This window comes from Geotrypetes seraphini, chromosome 4 (assembly GCF_902459505.1).
Source record: "Geotrypetes seraphini chromosome 4, aGeoSer1.1, whole genome shotgun sequence".
Lineage (NCBI taxonomy): Eukaryota > Metazoa > Chordata > Amphibia > Gymnophiona > Dermophiidae > Geotrypetes > Geotrypetes seraphini.
The window spans coordinates 284,398,923-284,413,991 of record NC_047087.1 but is presented as its reverse complement, the minus strand read 5'-3'; the positions used below and the strand labels follow the sequence as shown (position 1 = coordinate 284,413,991).

Below are 15,069 nucleotides of genomic sequence, written 5' to 3'. Positions count from 1 at the left end.
GGTAATAGTCAAAGCAAAAGAAATTGTTCCTAAAGGTCTGTGATGCACAAAATAACTAATAGAGGAACAAACAATAATGCTTCAAATACCTTTTAAATTTTAGTGGTGCTCAGAATCCAAGATGGATGAAAAAACTCGATGTGGGGACAAGCCCCTAAAGAGCTTCTTACAGAATCTATCACTGCACCATTATGAAGTAAAAGGTGATTCAAAGTGCTTATCTTCAATAAGCACTTTGAATCACCTTTTACTTCATAATGGTGCAATGATAGATTCTGTAAGAAGCTCTTTAGGGGCTTGTCCCCACATCGAGTTTTTTCATCCATCTTGGATTCTGAGCACCACTCAAATTTAAAAGGTATTTGAAGCATTATTGTTTGTTCCTCTATTAGTTATTTTGTGATTCTAATATTCTGTCATCCACTTGGAACCCAATATTTTGTAAAAAGTGCTGTATTAAATAAGATTTTAAAATATTAAATGAAATTTAAAAAAACAAACGTTTGAACCATGAAGGTGCAGAGTAGGGCAGCGAGTGCTGCAAGTTGTATGATTCCAATACACAATCCTAAAATATTTGGTCAGAGTCTTCAAGCGCTGAGTTCCAAACACAAAAGACAAACATTAAAGGATGCACAGGTGTTCACGCAGCATGATTTACTGCCGACTGTCTTACAAAACAGCAAGGCTTACCTTTGTACTGCGGCTGGGAAGACGTTTCCATTGGTTCGTTATCATCGCCACCTTCTCTGAACCTCCGTTTCTGCACCTTCTTCTACATATAAAAACAAGGAGAAATTAGGTTCTTACCTGCTAATTTACTTTCTTTTAGCTTCTCCAGACCAGTAGAGGTTAATCTTTACGAATGGGTATATATCCAATCATGACCAGCAGGTGGAGACTGAAAACAAAACTGTGGAATAGTATATAATATATTCCCTTCTCTATTCTCATCAGTCTGCCGAATAGCCAAGCAGAACCAAGAACTGGAAACAAAAATAAACAATACTCCGAACAGGAGTAACAACTAACATACCCAAATGCGGTTTGTGACCAGCCAGGTAGTCTCCCTGTCTAGGTCCCAGCTAAGTTAAAAGACAAGGTAAAAATAAAACCCCGGAAGAAAGATTCCAGGATCTCCCAAGAGTGTATGTTAAGGGATAATGTCACTGTCCACCAGGAGGAGCCAAACTTAGCTGAAGATGAAATGAGTGAATTGTGTGTAAGTCACCACCGGGGGAGCTCTAGAGGTCCCTGGGCTTCTGCTGACTCACCTAGACCAGGGCACGCCCCTAAGGTAGATAAGCCAGCAGTGGCATTCAGACCAGGAAGCCGGTTAGGGAGAAAGCTTTGTCTCCCTAGGGATCCTACTGAGCCAAACAGGGGCGACTGGCCCCAACCTATGGAGTTGTCTGAGGTTGAACAGACAGAGGATTCGTCTCACCTGGATGAAGAATCTATGGACTTCCAGGAGAGTTGTGCTGGCTTTGATGATAATTTGCCTGAACCAATGCAGGTGAACTTGACTGTGAGCCACAAACATTTCAGGACTGCTGGAAACCCAATCCTGCAGGGTGACTCCAGGCCGGGTCACACGCTGAGGTACTGTTTGTTGTGGTCATCAGGATTTCTTCCAAGCCCTATCCTGGGCTGTATTGGAGGCCACATAATTGGTATCAGGAGTGGGATACAGCACCTCCTGTAGGACACTTGCAGGAACTGCAATTGAAAAAAAAAAAATAAAAAAATAATTTTCTTTTGCTTCGCCATTTTTTTTTTTCTTTGTTGACTGGCGTATCCTGGATAGTGATATTGTGATTATTGGATTATTGAGCAAGTGTGGGTTGAAGCAGCATTATTTTTGTTTTTTTTCAAAATAATTTTTTTTGAGTTTCCTGAAAGCTGTTCAGAGGAGGAGCTTCCAATCGGAAACCGGAAACCCGGATAACTGAACTGCAGCATATCCTGTGGGAAAGAACTGCGTGGCGTTGAGTTGGAGTTGGGAGTCGGAGAGCACCAGTTCGGAGGTACAAAGCCAGTCCCTTCTTTTGCTTCTGGGAGACCCGAGTGTCAAGGAGACAAGCCGTGCGGAGAGAACGACTGGAGGCCAAGGAGGCCTAATACCCAAAGGCGCAGACTCACCAGTTCTATTGGTAAGAGTACCTAGGCTGGGGAGGCTGGTAAAGGGGAGGAACACGGTTACCAAGCGGCCACACTTGGGTTCCTTTTCTTTTTGTTTGCCTTGCAGGACTTCGCCATGGAGCAAGTCTCATTATTGACAGCGTTGGCTGAAGAAGACCGAAGACAGACCGAGGAACTAGAGGGCATCTTGAGGACTAACGAGGCGCGTTGGCAAGCTCGTCAGGATGCTATGATGCTGCAGTATGGGGAACTAATGGTGACCATGCAGGAGCAAGCGAAAATCTTTGCTCAGATACTACAGCAGTCTACAGCACTACCTGCAAGTCAAGCCTTACCCGATGTTTCAGATCCAGCTCCGGTAGGACTTAACACGCTGACATATTTAAACTGGGGGGAGCCTGCACTCATAGATGCTCCTTGTGATTCCCTTAGTGCCCAGACGCTAGGGCCGATCCTGGAAGTGGGTGAAGCCTATCTTGATGCTCGTGAATTCTTAAGAGGAGGCCCAGGTATAGTGCAGGGACATACACCTAGGCAGAACCCCGGGAATTCAAGTAAGAATGGGAATAGGAAACCCCCTTTCAAAGATTCATCTGCTCCTGCATCCAGGCCTAACACTCGGGGAGGTGGTAGGAAATGTTATAGATGTGGGAAGACCGGGCACACACAAAGTTTTTGTGGGACAGTAAACTTGTCCAGCCAGAGAACTAGGTGCGATGCTAGGGGAGCCAAAATAAGTATTCCCGGGCAAGGTCTGAAGACCGCATGCACTACCACAGTCTCTGTAGGCGGGCATGAAACTGTAGCACTGATCGACACAGGGGCCGATCAGTCTATGATGTCTGTATGGTTCTGGGAAAAGGTATTCCCCGGGGAGAAAAAATCCTCCAATGCTGGGAGGGTTGTAATTAAGTGCATACATGGGGATAGTGTGCATTATGCGCTTAGGCCAACCACAATTCTACACCAGGATAGGGTGTATCAAGTAGTAGTGGCTTTGGTCCCAGGGGCCCCGTATGACCTGATTTTGGGACAGGACTGGCCTGGGTTGAACGAGTATCTGAGTATCAAACAGGGATTTGTGAATACTCGGTCTCAGGGTTTACCTACGGCAAGTTCTGGGGCAGAGCTGGGAGACGTATTCCCCTTTCAGGAGGGAGTGGTGGAGAGGCCTACTCACAAGCAGGCAAGAGCCTCAAGGGCACAGAAAAGGAGACAACAGCAGCAGAGAACGCAGGGGCTTAGGCAGGCCGAACAGAGGAAAGAGTTTCCTAACCTTCCTCAAGAAATTATTAGTACCTTTCCCACGTTTGGCAATGAACAAAAAACTGACCCTTCCTTACAAGAGTTATGGCGTCAGGCCACCGGACTCCAATCAGGTCGTGCCAGATTGCGAGTTATAAGGGGGCTCCTCTATAAAGAAGATGAGGGTGCCGAGGACTTGGGGGGAAAGAGGGAACAGTTAGTGGTTCCAAAGGGGTTCAGGAGAGCCATCCTACAGACTGCTCATGACTCTTCATTAGCCGGGCATAAAGGGGTTCAGGCTACCCAGATACAGGTGCAACGCAGGTTCTTCTGGCCAGGTTGGAGACAGGAGATAGAAGAGTTTTGTAAGTCCTGTCCCACCTGTCAGAGGTTGACCTTAAGTAAACCAGTGCGTGCCCCTCTTATCCCTATCCCGGTAGTGGAGGAACCCCTCATGAGGCTAGCCATGGATATTGTAGTGCCACTAGAGAGGACTCCTAGGGGACACAATTTTATTTTTGTTGTAATGGACGTTGCCACCAGGTTTCCATGGGCTTTTCCCCTACGGAAAACATCATCTAAAGTGCTGATGAAAGAACTAATGGGGTTATTCTGCGCCATAGGCTTCCCTAGGGAGGTATTGTCCGATCGAGGAAGTAACTTCCTATCTAAGGAGATGGAGGGGTTCTGGAAAGACCTTGGGGTTAGGCATATTAGGACGTCGGCTTATCACCCTCAGGCCAATGGAATGGTCGAACGGTTTAACCAGTCCCTGAAACACATGCTTAAAAAAGGGTTAGAAAATAATATCAGGGACTGGGACCTCTTTATCCCATTTGCTTTGTTCGCTGCCTGTGAGAGGGTACAGGACTCCTTGGGAGTTAGTCCCTTTGAGATGCTATACGGGCGAGCTCCCAGGGGTCTGTTAGATGTGGTAAAAGGAGGGTTGGGACCCTCCTGAGGAGACGGGCATGGATGTGATTTCCTATCTGTCCCGCCTGAAGCAGAATCTGGCTCAAGTTGCCAAATTGGGGAAAGAAAATCTCGAGTGGGCTCAAAGAAAACAAAAAGTATACTATGATAGGAAAGCCAAGGAGCGTCAGTTTATGGTGGGAGACAGGGTCTTGATACTAGTGCCCTCAGATCCCCATAAATTTTTGGCGCATTGGAAAGGACCCGCCACGATTGTGGAAAAAATAGGCCCTGTAAATTACAGAGTTAAGGACGAGAAAGAACACACGCAAACCTATCATGTGAATTTGTTAAAACCTTGGAAAGATAGAGAGACCTTAGCTCTAGTGGCACAGAGGTATCAAGAGGACGAGTTAGGTCCCCAGGTAGCGGACCTGGGACAGGCAGAAAAGGTACACGTGGGAGTGGAATTGTCTACTTCACAAACCCAACAGGTACAGACCCTCATTAACCGATTTTCTGATGTATTCTCATCCATTCCAGGGCGCACTAGGGGAATAACTCACGATATTATAACCAGTCCAGGCAGGATAGTCAGAGTTCGCCCCTATCGCCTGTCAGAGGAAAAAAAGAGGCTGGTTAATGAGTTAGTGCAAGAGATGCTAGCGCTAGGGGTCATCGAGCCCTCGCAGAGCCCTTGGAATAGCCCAATAGTTATCGTGCCGAAGGCTGATGGGACCCCTCGTTTCTGTATCGATTTTCGTCAAGTAAACGAAGTATCACAATTTGACGCCTTCCCAATGCCTCGTGTGGACGAGTTATTGGATCGTTTAGGCCAGGGGCAATACCTTACCACCATTGATCTGACCAAGGGGTATTGGCAAATCCCCCTGACCGATAGGGCTAAGCCTAAGACGGCCTTTAGCACTCCCTATGGGTTGTATCAGTTTACTCGCATGCCATTTGGACTGCATGGGGCAGCTGCTAATTGCCAAAGGGCAGTGAACGAGGTCCTGAGGGGGCATCATGCTTACGCGGAGGCGTATCTTGATGATATTGTTATATATTCATCCACATGACCACAGCATCTTGAACATGTTGCCGCTGTATTAGATTCACTAAGGAAGGCAGGGTTTACCGTAAACCCCAAAAAGTGTTTCCTGGGTCAGGAGGAGGTAAAATATTTGGGGTACACAGTGGGTAGAGGCCAAATCAAACCCTTAGTTGATAAGGTGAGATGTATCAGAGAATATCCACAACCTAACACTAAGAAACAGATGCGTGGATTTCTAGGCCTAATGGGGTATTATAGAAGGTTCATACCCGATTTTGCCACTAGGGCTACGCCACTTACAAATATGCTGAAGAAAGATGTCCCTGATACTTTGCAATGGGGGGTCAACAGTGTGGAGGCTTTTCACGATCTGAAGGATAGCCTGTGTAGTCAACCGGTCCTTGCGGCCATAGACTATAACAAACCTTTAATCCTTCAGACGGATGCCTCTGGCTGTGGTTTGGGAGCCATACTCAGCCAGGAAAACCAGGGCGTAGAGCACCCAATTTTGTACCTGAGCAGGAAGTTGCACCCCAATGAAAAGAATTATGCTATGGTAGAGTTGGAGTGTTTGGCAGCAAAATGGGCAATGCAAACATTAGACCACTATCTAGGGGAACGGCAATTTACTTTGGTCACTGACCATGCCGCACTTAAGTGGTTAGGTACCATGAGGAATAATAACGCTCGTCTTACAAGGTGGTACCTAGCGTTACAAACCTTTAGATTTTCGGTAGTTCATCGCCCAGGGCGCCTAAATACTAATGTTGATACACTGTCCCGCATTTCAGAAAATTCTACACAGCCCCAGGCTTCTCAGGAGAAGCAGCGTTTAAGAGTGGGGGTATGTGACCAGCCAGGTAGTCTCCCTGTCAAGGTCCCAGCTAAGTTAAAAGACAAGGTAAAAATAAAACCCCGGAAGAAAGATTCCAGGATCTCCCAAGAGTGTATGTTAAGGGATAATGTCACTGTCCACCAGGAGGAGCCAAACTTAGCTGAAGATGAAATGAGTGAATTGTGTGTAAGTCACCACCGGGGGAGCTCTAGAGGTCCCTGGGCTTCTGCTGACTCACCTAGACCAGGGCACGCCCCTAAGGTAGATAAGCCAGCAGTGGCATTCAGACCAGGAAGCCGGTTAGGGAGAAAGCTTAAGCTTTGTCTCCCTAGGGATCCTACTGAGCCAAACAGGGGCGACTGGCCCCAACCTATGGAGTTGTCTGAGGTTGAACAGACAGAGGATTCGTCTCACCTGGATGAAGAATCTATGGACTTCCAGGAGAGTTGTGCTGGCTTTGATGATAATTTGCCTGAACCAATGCAGGTGAACTTGACTGTGAGCCACAAACATTTCAGGACTGCTGGAAACCCAATCCTGCAGGGTGACTCCAGGCCGGGTCACACGCTGAGGTACTGTTTGTTGTGGTCATCAGGATTTCTTCCAAGCCCTATCCTGGGCTGTACTGGAGGCCACAGGTTGGAAAATGCAGAGGAGAAATACCAGAAGGAAAATATCCCCACAGTTCGCCAGCTAAGCCTGCCGAGCCACAGCCACTGTTCATCAATTCTACCCGGCTCTAGAAAAATACTAGAACCCGCAGCAAAAAACAAAACTGCCCGCGCAACAGCCCCAACAACACAACAACAGACAGGGTGGGGACCTCTACTGGTCTGGAGAAAGTAAATTAGCAGGTAAGAACCTAATTTCTCCTTTAGCACTCTCTAGACTAGTAGAGGTTAATCTTTACAAATGAGACGTACCAAAGCAGTCCCTCACACGGGCGGGACCCCCAAAGGGCCGACAACAAAACATGCTCACCGAACACCACATTCTGACGCGCCTGAACATCTTCCCGATAGTGTCCAAGAAAGGAATGCAAGGAAGACCATACCGCAGCCTTACAAATGTCCACTGGAAGCACGAGCGACGACTCAGCCCAAGAATCCGCCTGACCCCAAGTGGAATGAGCCTTGAGAAACTCCGGAATGGGCTTCTGCCTCAGAAGATAAGCTGAAGCAATAGTCTCCTTGATCCAACGCACAATAGTAGCCTTAGAAGTGCCAGCCCCCCCTACGAGGACCCGCCAGAAGGACAAAAAGATGATCTGATTTCCTGAGCTCCTGGGTCCGCTGCACATAAGAGCGAAGGACCCGACCAACATCCAACTTGCACAGCTATCTTTGCTCAGAAGAGCCCTCCCGACTACCCAAGACTGGGTGGACCACAGATTGATTGACATGAAAAGGAGAAACTACTTTCGGCAGAAAAGAAGGAACAGGCCTCAAGACAACCCACTCCCTAGAAAACTCCAAGAAGGGAGCCCTACAAGAGAAAGCATGTAGCTCAGAAACATGCCTTGCGGAAGTAATGTCCACCAAAAAGACCGCCTTCAGAGTAAGGTCCTTCAAAGAGCAGCTGCCTAATGGTTTGAAGGGCAGGTACACCAGAACAGATAGAACCAGTTTGAGATTCCAAGATGGAACAGAGGGCCGCACAGGAGGCCTGAGCTACTTGGACACCCGCAAAAAGTGAATCATATCAGGAATGGCTGTCAAACGATGCCCTGTCACTAACCCCCGAAAGGCTGACAAGGCCGCAAGCTGAACCCAGAGAGAAGACCAAACCAGGCCTCTATCCAGGCCATCTTGCAAGAACTCTAGGATGTTAGGCAAGGAAGTGCGAAAAGAGACCACTCCCCGCACCTGGCACCACCCCTCAAAGAGATGCCAAACCCGCACATAAGCCCGAGAGGTAGAAAGCCTCCGGGACCCCAAGAGTGTAGAGATCACCCTATCTGAATACCCCTTCTTACCAAGGCGACCTCTTTCAAGAGCCAAGCCGTAAGACAGAAGGGAGACGGGTCGAACATGGAAATGGGACTCTGCGTCAGAAGGTCGTCCAAGAGAGGCAGAGGAAGAGGATCCGCCACCAGATACGTCACCAGATCTGCATACCACAGATGTCAAGGCCAATCCGGAGCCACCAGAACCACCATACCCGGATGGTGAACAATGCGGAGAACTCTGCCCACTAATGGCCATGGAGGGAACACACGCAACAGCCCCTCTGTTGGCCATGGTTGAACCAGAGCATCCAGACCCTCGGCCAGTCCGTCCCTGCGACAACTGAAGAAGCGGGACACCTTGGCGTTGCCACTCGTGGCCATCAGGGGTTGACCCCAAGTCTGCACTATCAACTGAAAAGCCACAGGGCTGAGACACCACTCTCCGGGATCTAAGATGTGACGACTGAGGAAGTTCACCTGAACATTCTCCACCCTGGCTTTGTGAGAGGCCGAGAGGTCCAGAAGGTATGACTCCGCCCAAAGCATGAGCCAAGCCGCCTTCTGCGCCATCTGAGCACTCTTGGTGCCCCCCTAACAATTGACATAAACCACCGCCGTGGCATTGTCCGATAGGACTCTGACCGACTTGCCCATCAAAAGGGAAAGGAAAGCTAACAGCGCCAGACGGACGGGCTCTGGTCTCCAACACGTTGATCGACCAGGATGCCTCCACCTTGGACCAGGTGCCCTGAGCTGAGTGACCTAGACACTGAGCCACCCAACTGAGGAGACTGGCATCCGTGAGAAGAACCGTCCACTGCGGTAGATCCAGACTCACCCCCTGAACCAGATGAGAGGTCTGGAGCCACCAACAAAGACTGCAGTGCGCCAAGCCTCGCAGAGGAACAGGGACATCCAAACTGTGCCTCTAGGGCGACCACCTCTGGAGCAGAGCATACTGAAGAGGAAGCAAGTGGGCCTGAGCCCACCTCACCACGTCCAGGGATGCTGCCATCAACCCCAAGACTTGGAGGAAATCCTGCGCACGAGGACACTGGGACACCAAAAGAAGGCGAATCTGAGATTGCAATTTGCTTACCCGGGCCTCTGGAAGGAAGACCTTCCCCAAAGAGGTGTCGAACAGAACTCCAAGGTACTCCAGACGCTAAGCTGGGACCAACCGACTCTTGGAAAGGTTGACCACCCAGCCCAGTGACCGGAGACCCGGGTGCTCTCTTGCAACCACTTCGCCCAAATCAACCAGTCATCCAGGTAGGGGTGCACCAGAATGCCCTCCGACTGCAATGCCGCCGCGACGACCACCATCACCTTGGTGAACATCTGGGGAGTCGTGGCCAGGCCCAAGGGAAGCGCACAGAACTGATAGTGCTGACCCAATATCGCAAAGCGAAGAAAGCGCTGATGAGAGGCCCGAATGGAAACATGCAAATAGGCCTCCGCCAGAGCAAGAGAAGTCAGGAACTCCTCCAGCTGAACCTCCAGAAGGACATACTGCAGTGTGTCCATGCAAAAAAAAGGGAATTCTGAGAGCCCTGTTGACCCCTGTTTAAACCAAGGATGGGCAGAAAAGTCCCCTTCTTTTAGGGCCCCACAAAGGAAATGGCATACCAGCCGGTGCCGCACTCCTGAGGGAACACTGGACAACCGCTTTGAGATCTAGCAAGCGCTAAAGGGTCTGGCGAAAGGCTAGCGTCTCCCATGCCGCCTGACATGGAGAGGCTAGACAAGATCTGGCAGAGAGCAGGCAAAATTCCAGAGCATAACCGTCCCGCACTACCACCAGGACCCACCGATTGGACGTGATCTCGGCTCACTTGGGAAACAGGTTGCGCAGCTGGGCGCCCACTGGAACCAAAGGGGGCGCTGGCAAAGAGCCATCATGCAGGATGGGCAGCAGGGGAACCAGCCAGGGGGGGGGGGGACTCCCAGCCCCCCGATGGGCCCCCTGAAAGGACTGCATATGCTGAGCCAACCGACCCCGGGAAAAAACCGGAAGCCTGAAAGAAGCAGCCCCACGCCTCGGGCGAAACTTGCGAAATTCCCATAGACGCCCCTGGGCAGTGCCACCCCGAGATGCCGGGCAGGCACGGTCCTCAGGCAGATGGGGCACCTTAGAGTCTGTCAAGAGTCTGAACCAACTTATCTAAGTCCACTCCAAACAAAAACAACCTCCGAAAGGGAAATTTTTGGAAGTTCAGTTTTGGACGCGGCAACTGCCGACCAAGCGCGAAGGCACAAGGTACGGCACGCGGCCACCAAAAGTCCCAGACTTAGCCGCACCAAGTCACAAAGAGCATCCGAAAGGAATGAGGCAGTCATCTCAATCTTCGCCACCTCCTGATCCACTAAGGACCAGTCATCAGACTGAAACACGGTGCGAGCCACCAGCCCCACACAAATAGCCATCTGGATCCCCAAGGTAGAGACATCAAAATTTTACTTAAGAAGTGTCTCTAACGTACGCTCCTCAGAGACCCTAAGGGCAGAATCGCCGCCAATAGGCACGGTATGCCGCTTAGCAATCGCCGAGACCACTGCGTCCACCACTGGCGAAATTAAGGTAACCCTATCCACGTCCAGGATGGGATACCAACGAGCCAAGGTGCGTACCAACTGAAACAGCGCCCCCGGCCTATTCCACTGCGCCAGCACAAAATCCCGAAAATCCTGATGCACAGGAAAAGAGCTGGAAACAGGACAGACCCCCTGAAGCACAGGGGCCCCCAATCGCGGGGTCTCCGGTGGCGCAACTTCAAAAATGCTGCACCGAGGAGACCTGCTAAATCAGGTCTAAAAGCGCATCCCTCTGAATAAAAGGCGCACCACGGACGCATCTGTGCTGGAAGACGGGAAGCCCGACGCCCCATTGCCAGTGGCCGTCCCCTCTAGAGGATCCTGGAAGCCCGCAAAAGCGGCCAGGTCCTCATCCACGCCAACACGCTCCTCCGACCACCAATTCGCAATCCAAGCCCCCCGCGGGCGCTTGGATGAGGGAGGAGGAAGAGGAGACGCCAAATGAAAAGAGGGAGGCAAAGCCACAGGGGGCACGGAGGGAAACCACCCCCGAATCCCCCCAGGTGCACGTGGGACCCCCAATTGTCTGCACAAAGAAAGAAATCAAATTGGTGGCAACCCCCCCCCTCCCCGGGGGTCCCCAGGGACACCCTGCCCCAGCAGGGGTCCCTGCTGAAACCTGCCCCTGTGTTTGCAATACAGGGGGTAGGTCACCTGAGGTTGCAGACAAAATGGAGGGAACTGCCTGTCAAAATGGCAAAGATCCGGCCAAAAATAACCCCTCCAGGGCCTGTAGCGGCTGGGAAACCTAAACTGTCCCAGACGCTAAAGCAGGCAAGCTGGCATCAGCTGAGAGGGAATCCTTTTTCTCCTACCGTCGGTGGTTCGGGGAATCCCTCTGGAGGTAGTGAGAGCAGACTGGGCTGCCTCACTGCCTTCAGCCGGCTCACGAGGCACTAAGGCCAGGGAGCTCTGGATGCCTGCAGCCACTGCCGACAGAGCTCCATGACCACACTGGCCCAAACTGCCGAGTCCAGGCCGGCCGCGAGTGCCTCACGGCTGAATCAAATTGTGTCACACTCCCCCAGAGGGCACAATTGCTCCATATGCGACCTAGCTAGAAGAAAAAGTGCCGGTTAATGCAAAAATACAGTAAATTGACAGGGAAGCAACCCTGCAGACCAGCACTACCTCAGGATTTTTATTTAATTATTTATTTTTTTACTGAATAGACTCCACAGGCTCTCAAAGCAGTAGGCCTTGCTTGATTTAGGGGGCAAGGCTGACTGCTGAGGCTCCTCTAAAAACATGTGGGGAGGTGGAGGAAGTGGGGGGAGGGACTCCGCTCGAGACCCGCCAGGTTTGACACCTACGAGGTCGGATGGACCCCCAAACAGGGCCTGCCCAAGCTCTGTCCGGCCAAAAACAGGGACTAGAAACCCCTTAAACAAATTCCAACAGCCCTACCAAGGGAGATGGGTACAGATCACTCAACACCTGCTGAAGACTGATGAGAATAGAGAAGGGAATATATTATATACTATTCCACAGTTTTGTTTTCAGTCTCCACCTGCTGGTCATGATTGGATATATACCCATTTGTAAAGATTAACCTCTACTGGTCTGGAGAGTGCTAAAGAAACACCATTACATGTGGGCCAATGCAAAACAGGATTCACTAACTCAGGCATATCAATTTTGCTGAGACTCTAGAAGACGCAATAAAAATGAAACTCAAGAAAATTGCTTACACTCTGAATGCCAACTTCTTGCATAAGTTCAGCCATTTCATCAACTCCTGCAGAGGAAAAGAATAGAGAGTCACACATTTGACTTTTTCTGTAAGGATAAATTTGAAACTAACAAAAAAGAAAAGGTCATATTTTAATAATTTTATTATACATCTGGTTTAGCTTTCCAAATTTTATTAGCTAGGTTTGGACTGCATGAGCCATTCCTTGCACAGGACATTTACATTTTAAATAAAATAGTAAATACGGAACCAACACACGCAGACATGATGGAAATGCAATTTCTATGAGCTAATGGAAATATCTACTGAAAAAAAAAAAGACTCAACTTTCTATTTTCCCACAAGACCCAATCTTAAATATGTGACAGACTTGGCTATTAACAGAGATCAATGTGATAGACTACAACTCAAACCAAAGTACACCTATCAAAGCAGGAATCCAGGAGTGTTTATTTGGTAAAAGCAATATTGCTCAGTTCTGGGATGGAAAAGGCATGGAAATGAGTTCAATTGTATATATTAAATGATACCCGATTATGAACAGGTAACAATCTAATTGATCACTGTAAAAAAACCTCATTATTAAAATAAAAGGATTCAGCAAATAACATGGAGTGGAGTATCATCAGTAACCAGTAATTATAATTCAAAATGTTACCTAGATTTAAAAGAAAAACAAACAAATATAAAGTGGATTCTACAGCTGAGTAGGTACAAGAAAATTTACATTACTGATTAGATGGCATTTACAAACAAGTTCATATATTACATTACATTAGTGATTTCTATTCCGCCATTACCTTGCGGTTCAAGGCGGATTACATAAGGAGTTATTTGGACATTTCCTGTGGTATTATGGGAGTGCAGCGGATTGCTATTGGGGATTGATTCTTCCTGTGTTAGGCTGTCTTTAAGGATTTCTTGAATAGCAGGGTTTTTATTTCTTTTCTGAAGGATTTGTAGTCTGGGGTCGTGATCAGTAAATTGGAGAATAGTTTTGTTGCTTGAGTGGCTAGGAGGCCATCATACATTTTTTTTCATTTGACGTTTCTGATTGGAGGGTGCATGAATGGAGTGTGGGTTCTCCTATGTCTGGTTGTAGCTGTTTGGATTAGTCGGTTGTTCAAGTAGGCTGGGCAGTCTCCGTTTATGGTCTTAAATAGTAGACAGTAGAATTTGAATAGTATTCGTGCTTGTATTGAGAGCCAGTGTGAATCAAGGTAAGCTGCTGTGATGTGGTCGTGTTTCCTCAGTGAACAGATAAGTCTCAGAGCTGTGTTTTGTACTGTTTGTAGTTGTTTTATCATGGTTGCAGGACAGGGGAGATAGAGGATGGTGCAGTAGTCTAGAAGTCCCAGGACTAGGGACTGGACCAAGAGCTGGAATTGTTTTCTGTCGAAGAATTTTCAAACTTGCCTTAGGTTTCTCATGACTGCGAATGATTTCTGTATTGTTTTGTTGATTTGTGGCTGCATGGTACAGCCTCTGTCTATCAGCATTCCCAGAAGTTTTAGAGTGGGTTGAATGGGGTATGTGATTGAGTTTATTACTAGGTTTGTTATTTTCAAGGAGGATGAATTTTGTTTTGTCAGGATTCAGTTTCAGTTTGTGCTCTTTCATCCATGTTGCTACTGTTTCTAGTGTTCTGTGTAGTGTATCTGTCATGATCAAAAGGAAGGAAAATGGTGATGTCGTCTGCATAACTATAGGTTAGGCCTAATTTATCTAGGCAGGTGCCGAGGGATGCAATGTAGAGGTTGAAGAGTGTGGGAGATAAAGGCGATCCTTGGGGTATGCCGCAGGGGTTGGACCATGGTTCTGATTTTTCTTTGTTTGACTTTACTCTCTAAGTCCTGGATTGCAGGAATCCTTGAAACCATGTGTGTACCTTACCTGTGATTCCTACTGAATCTAGTATTTGTAGTAGGATGTCATGGTCTACCAGGTCAAAAGCTGTATAATCAGCATTTTTCTGCCTGTGTTGAGGTATTGGCTAGCTGTGTCCAGGAGGGATCCCAGTAGTGTCTCTGTGCTGTAATTGGTTCTGAAACCAGACTGTGTAGTGTGGAGGAAGTTGTGGTTTTCTAGGTAGTTGACGAGGAGTTTAGCTACGAGGCCTTCCATTAGCTTGACATAAAGTGGAATTGAGGCTATGGGTCTGTAGTTGGATGGTTGATCTGTTGCTCCTTTGGGGTCTTTTAGGATCGGGGTGACAATGATTTCGCTGAGGTCTTGCGGGAAAAGTCCGTCTGTGAGCAAGGTTTGTATCCACTGTAAGAGGAGGACGCGGAATGAAGTACTGGAGGTTTTTAACAGGTATGGTGGGCAGTGGTTGAGGTCACAGGCTGCGTGGATGTATTTTTTTATAGAATTTATTAAGGTCTGACCATTGTATAGTGGAGAAGTGGGACCAGGTTCTGTCTGCCGCAACTGATTCTTTTTCTGTGGGGGGCAATGTGATCTTTTCTAGGTGAGTAGGGGGTTCTAGTGAAGGTAGTCCTGGCAGTTGTGATTTTGTTTTTGAAGTATTCAGCTAAAAGAGTGGCTGAAGGTGAAGGGGTGTCGTTATACAGCACATTACTACATAACATCCTGCTTGATCAGCTTCCTTTTCTATAATAAAGAGGTGTTTGAGGGTGGCCAGA

The 15,069-nt window shown here is 48.5% G+C and overlaps 1 protein-coding gene across 1 annotated transcript in view; it reads right to left on the bottom strand.

Moving 5' to 3' along the window:
* Positions 1 to 15,069, bottom strand: part of RRP12 (ribosomal RNA processing 12 homolog) — a 222,333-nt gene that overhangs the window by 31,060 nt on the left and 176,204 nt on the right. Inside the window, exons 30-31 of the mRNA XM_033941439.1 lie at positions 12,423 to 12,469; positions 694 to 775 (exon numbers count right to left, since the gene is read on the bottom strand). Of these exons, the coding sequence (XP_033797330.1) occupies positions 694 to 775; positions 12,423 to 12,469 (129 nt within the window). The remainder of the gene's footprint in view (positions 1 to 693; positions 776 to 12,422; positions 12,470 to 15,069) is intronic.